The 14,038-nt window shown below is 42.4% G+C and overlaps 1 protein-coding gene across 4 annotated transcripts in view; it reads left to right on the forward strand.

Moving 5' to 3' along the window:
- The window catches only part of LOC109414804 (uncharacterized), a 240,542-nt gene that overhangs the window by 211,488 nt on the left and 15,016 nt on the right, over positions 1–14,038 (forward strand). For all 4 annotated transcript variants that reach the window (XM_062842148.1, XM_062842150.1, XM_062842147.1 and 1 more), the window contains one exon: positions 12,332–13,349. In XM_062842148.1, coding sequence (XP_062698132.1) covers positions 12,332–12,592 — 261 coding nt within the window. In that variant the 3' untranslated portion in view covers positions 12,593–13,349. The remainder of the gene's footprint in view (positions 1–12,331; positions 13,350–14,038) is intronic.

A 14,038-nucleotide genomic window follows, 5' to 3' on the forward strand; every position in this document is an offset into this window, starting at 1 on the left:
GCACCCAGGAGAACACCAACCTGACTCTACGCACCGCATGCAGTAGCTGGCAGAATACCTACTCGTATAATGGTGGCAGAGTGTGGTTGCTCTGTCATCAGCACTCTCAGGTGGAAAACGACCCGGAGGCACTGAAACTAGCGGCCTTGTGGTCCTTGACCGCTCTGGAAGAGTACGATAAACTACGCGAACCGGATACATAGTGGGGTGCTTTTGCTGGTGCAACGGTATCCATCTATGGAATTGGATTTGCCACTAGAACTCGGTATCATCCGACTCGACCAGCCGGCTTACATTAGTTAGGTCAGGTGGTTGCGAGTCAAGTTGGTTAAGCTGCCCGGGCTGACACGTCGACCTGTATGATACACGGCATGAGTGAACGATTACCTACGGTAGCGTTTCTAATTCAGCCTCTCTCACGAGGTTCAACGGGTGTCCGTAACTTTACCCCTGTGTGATGGTGGGTGATTAGGACCATCTAATGTAGATTTGGAATGATTGAATTGAATAAAATCCATGTTGACTGTTAGGTTAGACGCCAGGATGTAATTTTATATTAGGCATTAGGCCTGCATTAATAAATTCGAGGTCATTTCACAAAAGATAGTTGATACCTTCAATGCATCTCTAGATATGTTCAATTTTAATTACACGATCTCCTAATTTCCGCAGATTGTTTTATACAGTCATTACAAAAGACTACTAAAAACCGCAATGAAAAGTTCTCTTCCAAAATAACAGTAGAAACCATGACCAAAGCTGATACATTTCTCTAACAGCGGGCCACTACAGTAGCTTAGTGGTTGGTATAGCATGCCACACTATCTTCAATATCATCCTCTCTATCCCTTCCACCGATACCCCATTAGGGATGCAACCTGACACGCAATCCCAATGGCTACACACGTAAAAGAGGTATGGGAATAATGAAGAGTTCGTGCTTTCCATTCAAAACGACTCCTCACGAGATCACACTCAACGCGTTTGACCAAACTACAAGTTAGAACGTATTCTGAGCTGGTACACGACACTGGCAGTAGAAAAATAGTAACAGTCAGTGGTGAATGTCAATGCACAGTGCAAAACGAAGGTTGCCGTCGCACTGTGGACGAAAATGAATAATTTTCTTAAGTCTGTCACTTTTTTTTCACTATTCCTACTAGGTATATTCCTGGAACCTGTCGTCACAGACAAACAGACGTAACACTTGCGAAACTTCCATCGACCACGCTTTTAACAATAATTTTAAATTTTCATAGTTGTGGCTTTCACAACCATCGTTTTTCTATGCGTTTGACGTTTCACACTAGCGCTTTCTGTTGACGATATTGCACAACACAGTGATTCGTGCAACTTTTCCACCAGATGACGGTAGTGTAAACTGGGCGATGGATTTCCATGAAAATCGTTCAAGGTGTTACGTCTGTTTGTCTGTGCTGTCGTTTTATTACTGTAACGCTCTTCCTGGAATGGGGTGGGGATGTGCGTTGTATAATGGAACATCAAATTTCAGACCAGTCGTTTGACCTATGCTGACATGCTTTTAGCGATATGATTTAGCGTTTATCACACCCGTGATGTTCATCAGTCTAATATGCATCTTGGTGCAAACTAACATGCTCATCAAGCAGGAAAGCATAAACTTAAAAATAATCTTTCTTGCGTTGCAATTCTTTTTTTATGACTGGCTCGTAAGGCCGGACACCAACTCCCTACTTTCCGGAGGACTACAGGAGCGAACAGTTGAAGAGTCCTTCCCTGGGGCTGGTTCACCCACCAGTGAGGCAACGGCGGGTAGTTTAATGGGTGCGAGTGGAGCAAGTGTGGCGCACGAAGCGATACAGTGCCAACTGAGAAACACAGATGACCGGTACAGACCTCACGCGGGCGCTGAACCGCAACAGGAGCGGACTACCAAAAATGTTGGTAGTTGCCAAACAGCTGGATGAGCTGTTTAGCCGGCGGAGCTGTTTAGCGCTAGTGTAGCCCGCGGAGCAACATCAGCAAGGACCTGATACAGGGCCTGCCGAAGCTCCGCAAATCGCTGGTTCAGGCCAAAAAGAAGTACGATCTCCTGGTAAAAGAACGAAGAGCTGCAAACGCGAGCAAGGAATAACGGCCCACGCAAACGGACAGCTTCCTCTTTGCGGGTAATGCGACAATGCAGCGCGATACCATGCAGCTCTCCGAGGCCATAGCGGAACGGTCAAGCCGCCCTACGGCTCTAGCTGCATGGTCGAAGCCTGCTGAAAAGTCACGGCCCAAGAAACATCCGGTAGAAACGGGCGCGAAGCCAAAGCGGGATGAGAAGGGAGTGGCCAGTAACCAGGCTACCAAGCCGGTTGCGAAACGCGCAAGGAGCAGGAAAACCAAGCCCCAGCAAGCCAATCCCAAGAAGAGTGGTGGTCAACCAGATCAAGAGAAAGGTGAACCCTTCGATTAAGGTTGGAAAGAGGAATAAGTTGAGAAAGGTGAAACCACCCCGCAAGCGCGAACGGAGCGACGCGTTGGTCTTCAAAACCGAGGCAGATAAATATGCCGAAGTGCTGAAGGCCGTGCGAGGCGAAAATCGTCTCTCACCACTGGGCGCGGATGTAAAAAGCATCCGACGCACCAGGACAATCATCTCTAGTGCTGAAGACGGGTGCGGTCAGGAAAGGCGCATCCTACAAGCACTAGTCCAGGAGGTACCTACTTGGCGAAAAAGTACAGGTAAGAGCTCTAGCAGCGATGGCAACTCTCCAGTGTAACAACCTGGACAAGATTGCCGACGCAGAAGAGCTCGCAGCCGCACCATATGCATCGATCCTCCAGCGAAAGGGCCATACTGACACGCAGATTGCCACGGTGAAGCTCTCCGTAGGGGACAAGGCGATTGCAGTCGACAAGATCAAGGTAGCTTGGTCAGTGTGCCTACTCAGCATACACGAGTCGCAAGTGGCGTGCTTCAAGTGCTTTGAGCAAGGACAGACATAAGTCCTGCACATGCAAAGGCCCTGATCGGAGTGAACTCTGCAGGAAGTGTAAAGTAGAAGGTCATTTCGCCAGGGAGTGCAACTCAGCGCCAAAATGCTTGATTTGCACGGCGAACAAGGGCCACACGACGGGTGGGCCGAAATGTCCAGGCACGCGAGGAGGTCGAAGTTCGAAACGATAATGCAGGTTACACATCTAAACCTGAACCACTGTGAAGCTGCGCAGCAGTTGCTGGGCAGTCAGTCTCGGAGTCAAGTACAGACATCGCCCTGCTAGCTGACCCCTACCGCATCCCACCTGATAACGGAAATTGGGTAGCGGATAAGGCTAAGCTAGCGGCGATCTGTACAATCGGTCATTTCCCGATCCAGGAAATAATTTCCAGGTCGCACGAGGGCTTCGCAATAGCGAAGATCAATGCAGTGTATTTCTATAGTTGTTATGCCCTACCCAGGTGGCCGATGGACCAGTTCTCAGCAATGCTGGATGCGTTAGCAACGCGCTAGTCTGAGTCCTGTGGTCATCGGCGGAGACTTCAACACCTGGGCGATCGAGTGGGGTAGCCGATCGACTAACGCGTGAGGCTGGACGCTACTCGAAGCCATGGCGAGACTGAACCTGGTGAAAATATGGCCTACAGCAGGAACGATGCAGAGTCTATCATTGACGTGACCTTCTGGAGCCCGGGTCTAAACCCTAGCTCAGACTGGAGGGTCGACGAGGGGTACACGTAGTGACCACCTTGCGGTACGATATAGGGTGGAACATGGTGGAGGACGCAGGCGAAGGTCATCGACAGTCATCGAGGATGGCTGACCTCGCGCTTCGAAAGAGCGTCATTTGTCGAAAGACTGCTCATAGAGGATAACACCGACGAACTGTCCATTGAAGATCTAGTCGGAACTCTAAGCCGTGCGTGCGATGCCGCGATGCCTAGGCGCGCGCTACCCAAAAATGGACGGAAACCGGTAGACTGGCGGTTTCCAGAAATCGCAGAGCTCAGAGCGTCCTGCCTTAGAGCTAGGAGGCAAATGCAAGAGCTCGTACCGATGAGGGTAAAGCGGAAAGAGGTGAGGCCTACAGAGCGGCTAAACTGGCACTGAGAGAGATTAAAACACGAAAACGAGCGTGCTTCGAAAATCTCTGCCATCAGGCAGCCCACAGAGAATAGTCATGGCCAAAACGTAAGCAGCGTCAGCACCCCCGGAACGCTCACCCGAGATGCTGCAGAGGATCGTGGAAACGCTGTTCCTGCGCCACCATATCAAATCATGGGCTGCCACACCCCTGGCCGAACCAATCAAGGGGAGGTAGCCCCAGTGACGAATGATGATCTCATCGTAATAGCGAAGTCACTCAAGTTGAACAAGGCTCTGAGTCCGGATGGTATCCCGACGGTAGCCATCAAGTCGGCCATCGAGGCTGCCCTGATATGTTTAGAATGGCTATGCAGATGTGCCTGGACACAGGCAAATTTCCGGAGAGGTGGGAAAAGCAAAGATTGGATCTGTTGCCCAAACACGGGAAGCCACCCGGCGACCCGTCGGCATACAGACCTATCTGTCTTTTGGACACCTCCGGGAAACTGTTGTAACGAATCATTCTGATGAGGTTAATGGTCTATACCGAGAAACCAGACGACTCTGGGCTCTCGGATAACCAGTTTGGCTTCCGGAAAGGCCGATCGACGGTGGACGCTATTAAGGCTGTAACTGAAACGGCCGAGATAGCGCTCCAGAAAAAAGCGTACAGGAATTCGTTACTGCGCGGTAGTCACGTTGGCTGTGAAGATTGCGTTCAATAGCGTCAGCTGGGCCGCCATTGAATGCGTCATTCACCACCTAGGAGTCCCGGATAGCTTACGCCGGATACTGGAGAGCTACTTCCAGAATATGGTGCTATTCTACAGTATGCGACAGGAAAAAATGCGAAAGGGTTTTTTCAACTTCAACCCTCATGTTCGCCCATTTGACGTTAACCAATCTATGTTTCAACAGTCCATGATCTCTAACAGGCTAATTTTATAAAAAAAAAATAATTTGAAATGGTTGCTGCAGAAAGCTGCAGACAGTCAACATTTTCAAACCTCTGAAAATTACACAGGTCGCTAAATTTCATATCTGATAAAACAAAAATTTTAATTTTCTCTACAATATCATCTTAGGCCGTTACAAATATTTATTTCACTTTTTGTTCTACCACTCTGGCTGGTCGAGGGGGGGATAAAAATAATAAAGCATAAAATCAGAAAAAAAACATTAAAAACTCATCGGATTTGTTAAAGAATTTTTGGCAAGTTGCGATATTTTGATAAATATTTTTTATCTGCCCCCTCAAAATGCAAAATCCAGCCAAAAATGTTTGAAGGGGGGGGAGACAAAAAGTCAAAATAAAATTTGTATCAGCCTTTTATATATGTGATTATTTCATCTAGTATGTGAAACTACATGGCTCTGGATTAGTATGGCCTGGTTTTTCATCGAATTAAGCATAAATTGTTTACTGTTTGTTTTAGCCACTTTGTCTTATGGCCATTGTACAACGGGTCCAGACCCAGAGCCGTATTTACGTAGACAAAAATGTTTGTGCCTAAACCTGAAGTTTTAGATACATAGTGTTTTTGGGAAAGTTTCTTCTTATTTTTCGACCTTTTTTCTTGTTATTGTGAAATTAGGGTGGACCCTCTAGCTAATCCAATCATCTGCTTTTCAATAGTTTCATGTACGTTTACAAAATGTTCTACAAAGTTGTAGAAGAACTTATTTGGAGCAAGTTTGCCGAACAAACCATTATTCTATCTCTTATGGTTCATAACTTATATTTTTTTAGAAGAATCATGTTAAGATGATCCTTGAAATTCAATTTTCTTTAAATAACTTTTAATTCGTTTGTTTCTCGTGAACACATTGTTCCGAGCACTTTTAGAACTATCAACGACGCATATTTTTTTTTCCAGAGAGCTCAATGTTCTAACTCTCATGATCAAAAAAATATTGGCATTTTTCTTCGAAAAATCACTTTTTTTTCAAAAAGTCATACATATCTCTAAAAAGAACAAATGGATTTTCAATCTCTCGGTTGCATTGGAAAGATCGTACTCGTTTTATCGTTTTATTTATGGTGACAAAACTATAGGTACCTTTTTGTTTGAAGCATTTTTTTGAATTTTGAAAATACAATTATTTTTCACGGAAAAGCAGTTGTAACTTTGAAAATCTATGAGATACAAACTTGGCGTCTTTGACAAAATTGTGAGTTTTTGGCTGATCCGAAAAAATATGCATCGTTGATAATTCTAAAAGTGCTCGGAACAAAGTATTTACGAGAAACGGGTCACTCTAACATAAATCTTTTAAAAAACTATAAGTTTGTATTTGTTTTTGTATTTGTATTACTTCCATCGGACAACATTATGTCTACATGAAAACCTTATGTACTATAAATTACCAGAAGTAATTAATCGACTTTTAAAAATATTTGTCGAGATATTAAAATCAAATAAATGGTAATTAACATTGAAAACGTCACACATTGCCTTAATTGGGTTCTTTAGGGGTATCCGGATTATTTCATAATTCTTCGCCTAAAAAATAGTTGAAATCCAAAATTTCATTATTTTTGGAGTCCGGGAACTATTTTTAAAGCGCCTTTAAAATTTGTATGGGGAAATTTTTTTGTTCGGGTCCAGCTGTCATTTTATCGATTGAACTGTCATTCTATCCACGAACATTAAAACTGGTTTATTAATTTAACCATCAAAACGAAGATATTGGAATTCAATAAAATCACGTTATACTCAGAATAATGTACTCTTTCGATTAGGCTATAGAAAATAGCAATATTTTGTTCACTAAACAACCCAATTGGCTCATTTAAGCCGTAATCGGTGCGGTGGAACTACGATCGAATAAAACTTACATTTCGTAACGTTCTTGGAGGAGCATTTAGGTCAATTCGGCATAATATGTTCGGTGCATCGGTTTTCCCTGTTAACAATTTGGCTATAAACATAGCCTTCATAATGTTTCTTCTTTTTTCGAGCGTGTCCATTGCGAGTAAACGGCACAGATTTTGATAAGGCGGAAGGTTCATTGGGTTGTCCCACGGTAATAGACACAATGCAAACCTTATAAACTTACGTTGCACAGACTCGATTCTATTATTCCACGTTTGAGACGACGGACACCAAACTATAGCCGCGGATTCAAGTACATAACGTACCAATGAATAATATAAAGAACTGAGGCAATAAGGGTCCTTGAACTCTTTGGTGAATTTAAAAATCATTCCTAAGGCTCGATTCGCTTTAGTGAGCATAGCTAAATAGTGTTCGTTAAAAAGAAGTTTTGAATCCTATAAAACTCCCAGATCCTTCACTGTTGCTACTCGCTGTAATGGTTGATTTCTAATGCGGTAATCACCCACTAGCGGCTGCTTCTTACGACTAAAAGTTATCCCCATACACTTCGCAACACTAATTGTCAGAAGATTAGGGAAGATTCAAATATTACATCCATCATTTTTTTGGGATTTTTAGAGCCCCCCCCCCCGCCCCCCTCTGTCACGCTATTTTCCTATACCTAATACACGTACTGTCACACTTTTCTAGACCCCCCCCCCTCCCCCAAATGTTGGACGTTAATTTAGAACGTTCCCTTACGGTAGCACCAATTCTCAAATGACTCTATCATTGCTTGAAGCATTCTACAGTCCTTTAATGATCTCACAACCAGAAACAGGTCATCCGCGTACACTAGTCTGCACCCAGCAGGCAGGATGTTGCATACATCGTTGAAAAATATAGCTAACAAGAGGGGGCCAAGGTTGCTTCCTTGTGGGACTCCTGAGCTGTTCTGGAAGGTTGCTGAAACAGTGGCTCCTAGTTTGACCCATAGACGACGATCTGCCAAGTATGACTTCAAACAAATTTACTAGGAGCGCCCAAATGGTCCATCTTGTCTAGCAGCAGTTGATGATTAACACGATCGAAAGCGGCTTTTAGTTCGGTGTAGACTGCATCAACTTGTGCTCCGGATTGCATGTTTTTTAAACAGTACGATGTGAATTCAACCAGATTTGTTGTTGTAGATCTCCCAGAAAAGAATCCATGCTGATCTTGAGAGATGTACACGGAAAGATCGATGTACACAGAGCAAGGAGTAACTTTCACGCAGCGATCGAAAAGACAAAAGATTTCATGCAAACTTGTGTGAAATTTTACGCAAATTTGTGTAACACCGGATCAGCACATTTTTTGTGCTGATCCAGTCGTACGCAAATATGAGTGAAAAATCCTTTGTCTTTTCGCAAGTTACTCATTCGCTGTGTACTTTCGTTTAAGGGTGTAGTTCTTCACGGCATTAAATAGGGTACCATTGATTAAAATTTCAAATAACTTCGATCCGGCACATAATGACGTCACTCCTCGATAATTCGTAAGCTAAGGATTGTCCACACTTCTTCAAAATCACCGATACCGTCTAGACCAGGAGTGAAGGATGATTTGAGCTTTCTTGTTGCAGCAACTATGTCATCCTCTGCAAATGATGTTACATCTAGGTTAATGGTATTCCTTGGGACATCACGCAGTGCTCCAGACTGGGTAGTTAGATCAGCAGACTCGAAAGCTGTTAGAAAGTGGTCGACAAACAGGTCACACATTTCTTCCAGAGACGTCGCCGTTCTATTGCCGTAGTACATATTGCAGGCCAATCCATGCTCCTTACGTTCCAAAAACGCTTAGGATTTTGTTTTAGATCCCTTTGCGTGCGCTGGGCATATTTAGCATACTAGAAACTGTTATATTTCTTATATTTTGTGCTAGCACGGACGAACTCAAACTTCAATGTGGGACACTTTCTCGACGAATATCGACGCAAGGCAGAGGCTCGAGTCGACAAGGAATTTAAATGAACTATAGTTACCATCTTGAATTTCGAAAAGTTTAAGATAATGTGGTGCTATATGGTAAAAATAATCTAATTGTTATAATTTTCTTCCGTGTTAAGAATTTTAAGTTCAGTCAAAAGTTTTCGATAGCTCATTATATTAGTCGTTAATACTCAAAATTTCATTGCATTCGGTTCCGGGAATCTGGAGATATAGCAACTCAAAGTTAGCTATCGGCCAATTATATCGTTTTCTTGATTTTTTTTTAATTTCGAAGTTCCAATAATAATTTGCCAAGATTTTGTAGAGATTATATGATAAATGTAATAAAATTCCCAAGGTGGGCCAAAATACCTGCCCCGGGTCAAAATACGTTCACTACCCTAATAGCTCGATATTTTCCAAGTTTGGACCACTCATACATAGCTATTTGATGAACCTACAGTAAAAAATTGAAATATTTTGATGAACTTTTCAAAAAGTGACATCTATTTGACAATTTTTTGCAAAGTCAAAATATTGCCTATCTTCGTCATTTTGTATATCGTCTGTACCTATATGTAATTCAATTAAATTTCTATGACATATGTTTCATTTTTTTATCTCTGTAGATATGTGACTTGAAACGGGGAAATATTCGTAAAGCTGTATAGCCTCACATTGTGTGAATACTTTCCTACCAATTACTTTAGGTTTCTGGTTCTTAGAGCTTCTTAGCATGTTAGGCATTGTTGGAGAGTAGCATGCCTCATTACACTAGTTTACAGCATTTTTGAACTCGGTGAGCTGATGATCATTTTTGGTGTAGAATCATGCCCTGAGTTCGAAAACGCGAAGGAAAAAAAATACAGTAGAGCGGAAATTTTTTCGACTTTCCATACAAGGTTGATGATTTGAAATCGATTTTTGTTCTATTTTTAAGCAACGTCGCTCACTTCACACATCTCATTCTCCGTAATCAATGCTACGATTGAACTGAATTTTTTACTGTAACTCGCCTACATATGATATGTCAAATAAACGTTGAGAAAGAATTTTTAGATTGTTTTTTTCTTATTGAAAAAATACATTTCTCCATATATTTTTGGAACTTTGGCAAAAATTTAAGGATATCGTCCCTAAAACTCGCCAATATCTTGAATTTTATCAATCTGACGCAAAACCTGCATTCAGATGATCGAATGGTATTGTATTCAGCTTTTAATTTATGGAAAAATATTTGAAATTGGTTGAACAAAACGCAAGTTATTGAAATTTTAGTAAATTCCATATTTTTAAAAGTTGTAAAACTCGATATTGAGCTAATACTCAAAAAGTGCTCTACTTAAAAATTTTTGAAGCACGGTTTCGAAATCAGTACTAAATTGTGCTTCAAAAATTTTGGTCGTTGACAGAAGTTCACGACTTTCGTTTTATTTTGTAAACTAGTGTTATTTTGGAAGGCACTGTAAACCCCCTAAAGTAACGAGGAACAATTGATGACATCGGGAACCTTCGGCAATCACCAGCAGCGAAGATAATCTTAAGCAGGCATTTTTAATATTGTAATCAGTAGGATTTGGACTACCATAAGTGTTGTGTCGTAATTTACCTTTAGTCAATTTGTATGGTCCTGTAAATATAGTATGAGTAATTAAATGTTGGTTTTAAGTCAAACTAAGTGTTTTATTGTGACCAATCGGACGGAACTGGCCAGGACGGGCCAGTAGGCATAACTGCGATGTCGGGCAAGGGACTTCCAAACAAAAATACAGTCCACTGAAAGCAGCTCGGGTCGCTCCCCGACAGGCATTGTAACATAAACTGACAAGCTTCCACATGTCCATTTGTACAGTTTGGAGGAGAACGTGCTTCTGGAACTAGCCGAGGTGTTTCACAGTTTTAAACTTAAATTAAAGTGTCCAATATTAACTCTAATTCATCCCACTGTTCCGCACCCGGTGACAAATGATTGTACGAGTGGATGGATGACCGAACACGGTCTTCTGTGGATACAGGCATTAGCTCTTCTGTCTGAGAAGTCGCGCCACCACACGCAGCCCAGTTGAGCTTTTGCCAACCAGGTGCCTCCGCACACACCTGCAGATTACGTTAGTCAACGGTGGGTTGGTTAGCCACGTAGCTACCGCTTTTCCACGTGATGACATCAACGAAGAGATCCGTCGTCGTCTGGCCACCACCTATGCCGAGCCATGGCTCATCAACCGCAAAAATGGTAAAAGTGTGATAGGGGACCAAACGAGAAGGTCAGTATGCCACTCCAGCAGAAGCTATGCTTATATCAGACTCCTGCCAACAGTAGTGGATGAAGGCCACTTTCTCCGTCTCCGTCCAGGCCGGGCACATCCGGCATTTAGTTCGGCTTATGCGCTTGGACGGTGCTGAAAAGTAACGAACGACGAGGCTGGATCACGTATCTGCCTTGCTTTTTATGCGTATGCATGGGATGATAATAAATCTCCAGCAAGTTTGCACACACTCTACCGAGACGCATTTCACGAGGTTGTGTAAGATATGGGCCTTTTTTGTTGGAGGAGATTCAATTTTCACACTATTTCACTAGATCTCAGATCTGAGTAGGAACTACACACAAAGTTTCCCAACGACACGGTTGACATGTCTCAGAGTATGATGGTGCTGCTCAAAGTTGCGAAAGGGTCATAATAGCCAAAACTGGGTACGGACGTGACATACGACGGAATTTTAAGCATGAAAAAGGGGTTATCCTGGTTTAATGCCAGAGCAGCCTATTGAATTATTTCGAAATGGCTCATAAACATTCACAAGCTTACTGGCGGGAATCCATCGGATGTAACACATTACGAATGGCTTAAATATGTTTATAAATGGTATCAGGAAGGGAAGTGGAACCATCTCGGCAGTGGTGCTATTTTGGGCACTTTTCTGGTATAACTCAGCCAATTTTGAACCAATTGACACATTTTTTGAAACGCGATGAGATACGTATAGTATCTAGCCGTGTACAAAATTTCAAGTCAATTGGTTTGAAATTGACTGAGTTATAGAGAAGAGTGCCCAAAATACCGGCCGCTGCCTAAGTGGTTCGCTACCCTACAATAATGAGTTCCGGAAATGTTATTTTTCTTCTTGGCGTAGCGTCCCCACTGTCAGCTAGTGTTTTATAAAAATTTCCACTGTTAATAACTGAGAGCTGCCTCTGCCAATGACCATTTTGATTTTGTATATAGTGTGGCAGGCATGAAGATAATCTATACTCACTCAAGGAAGTCGAAAAGTTCCTGGACCGACCGGAAATCGAATCCCAGCATGGCCATGCTGAATAACCACTGCCTTACAGCTATGGCTATATCCCAAGGCATCACATATATTGAGTCAAATATATTTGCTCAGCTTTAATCATACGATCTATTAATTGACTCTAGAATTGCAAGAAGTTTTTATAAAACCTTTCTGATCAGCAAATTATATCCCTTTCCCGTTCCAGGCGGCATCTCTGACGGCATACTGTCGTGAAACGCAAACCTGCGGGCACCTGATCAGCATTCGTCCGTTCGTGCACCGGAACACTTCGTCGGAGGATTTGAACACGGTCCTACTGTATGCCTCGTCGCTAAACATGTCGGCCAAATTGTTCCGCATGCCAATCAATGCACACTATCTGTGTTTCGTTGTGTTCGTCTGTATCGTGGCATTGCTAACATTTGGGATGTGTCTAAGCCTGGCGATCGACGGTGGTGGGGATTGATAGGGTATCCACCCTAGTGAGTAACAGCTTTAATCCGAATCACAATGTAATATGAAGCGGAAATGCTGCTGAAGAGTTCTACCGTTCGGAGAGATGCCTTCAAAAGGACTGATACAAGTAACGAATTCAATATGAGACAGGTAGTAAGTGTGGGTTGGCAAATATTGTATGGAATATTGTAACCTTCAAACCTTCATCTGTAATACGACTTTTTGTCTTTTGTACACTGAAACTGTATGCATTAAATGTTAAAATATACCCTGCTTAGTGTAAATTTTATATTAGATATGCTAGGTTTATTTGTTTAAAAATGTATTTTTCTTGGTATAAAATCCGCACTCCGACGTAACCTGATTCTCATTCGCTCGACAGTATATACAGGGGGTGGCCAAAATGTTTGGGATAGGCAACTTTTTTCTCTCTCAAAAAAAAAAACTTGCTGTAACTTTTCATAGAGTGCATCGAAAATTTTCAAATTTTGACTGTTTGTTAACCTATTATAATATATTATGTGTATCATTGGTACAAATTTGAGCTAAATTGGTTAATCTTTCGCGAAGCTAGAACCGTTCTCGTAGAACACTATTTTTCAGACATCTAATTTTTGAGCTGTCATATCTCAGAGACCAGTGAACCGAATTAAATGAAAATTTGAACGATTATCAACAATATATTATTGCTTGAAAATTCTCCAAAACAAAGGTACTTTTTAAACTTTGAAAAAGGTTATAATGATTTGACATTTTCACCCATAGGGGTGATACTCACCTCGTAAGTACTGTGTAAAAAGATAGGCCAAGAAACGGTCAAGAAACGATTTTCTGTCGAAATTTCTTGAGCGGTACTCAGCTGAAACGAAAAAATCGACGAACTTGATGATCAATGATGATGGTGACAAGGGTGGTGATGATTGTGTCGATCAAGCCAGCTGTCAATTTTTCTTTTGGGAAAAATAGCCTGACCAATTATTCCGCAAGGAAAAGTGACGTTCCTCGCGCTGTTCGGATTTTGTGCGAGGTGCGAGATGTAAACAACATAGAGCGGCTGCTGCTGGTGTGATTTTAGATGATGTTTCTGCCGGATTCTAATGCCTACATTTCTATGGAACCATCACCGGCACACTGCGGTTAGCTGTTGCTAGAATGGACCACTGGATGAGACGCCGGAACTTGTTACAAATCATACAAATTGAGTGTGGGGAGCAACTATTTTCAAAATGAAGTGGTGTTGATTAGTGATTAGTACGGGAATTCCTCCGGGAGCTCTTTCTGGCAAACCTCCAAGAGTTCCTCCGGAGTTTCTTTTTGGGATTCTTCCTGATTTTTTTCCGAAAGCTGTTGTGAATTCTTAGCAATTCCTTCAAATATTTCCAGCAGTTTCTGAGATTACGTCCTAATTTTGCTTCTAGGATTTCAAAACCAGTATTTGAGTTTGTTTCCATCAGGG

Source organism: Aedes albopictus, chromosome 3 (genome assembly GCF_035046485.1).
Source record: "Aedes albopictus strain Foshan chromosome 3, AalbF5, whole genome shotgun sequence".
Lineage (NCBI taxonomy): Eukaryota > Metazoa > Arthropoda > Insecta > Diptera > Culicidae > Aedes > Aedes albopictus.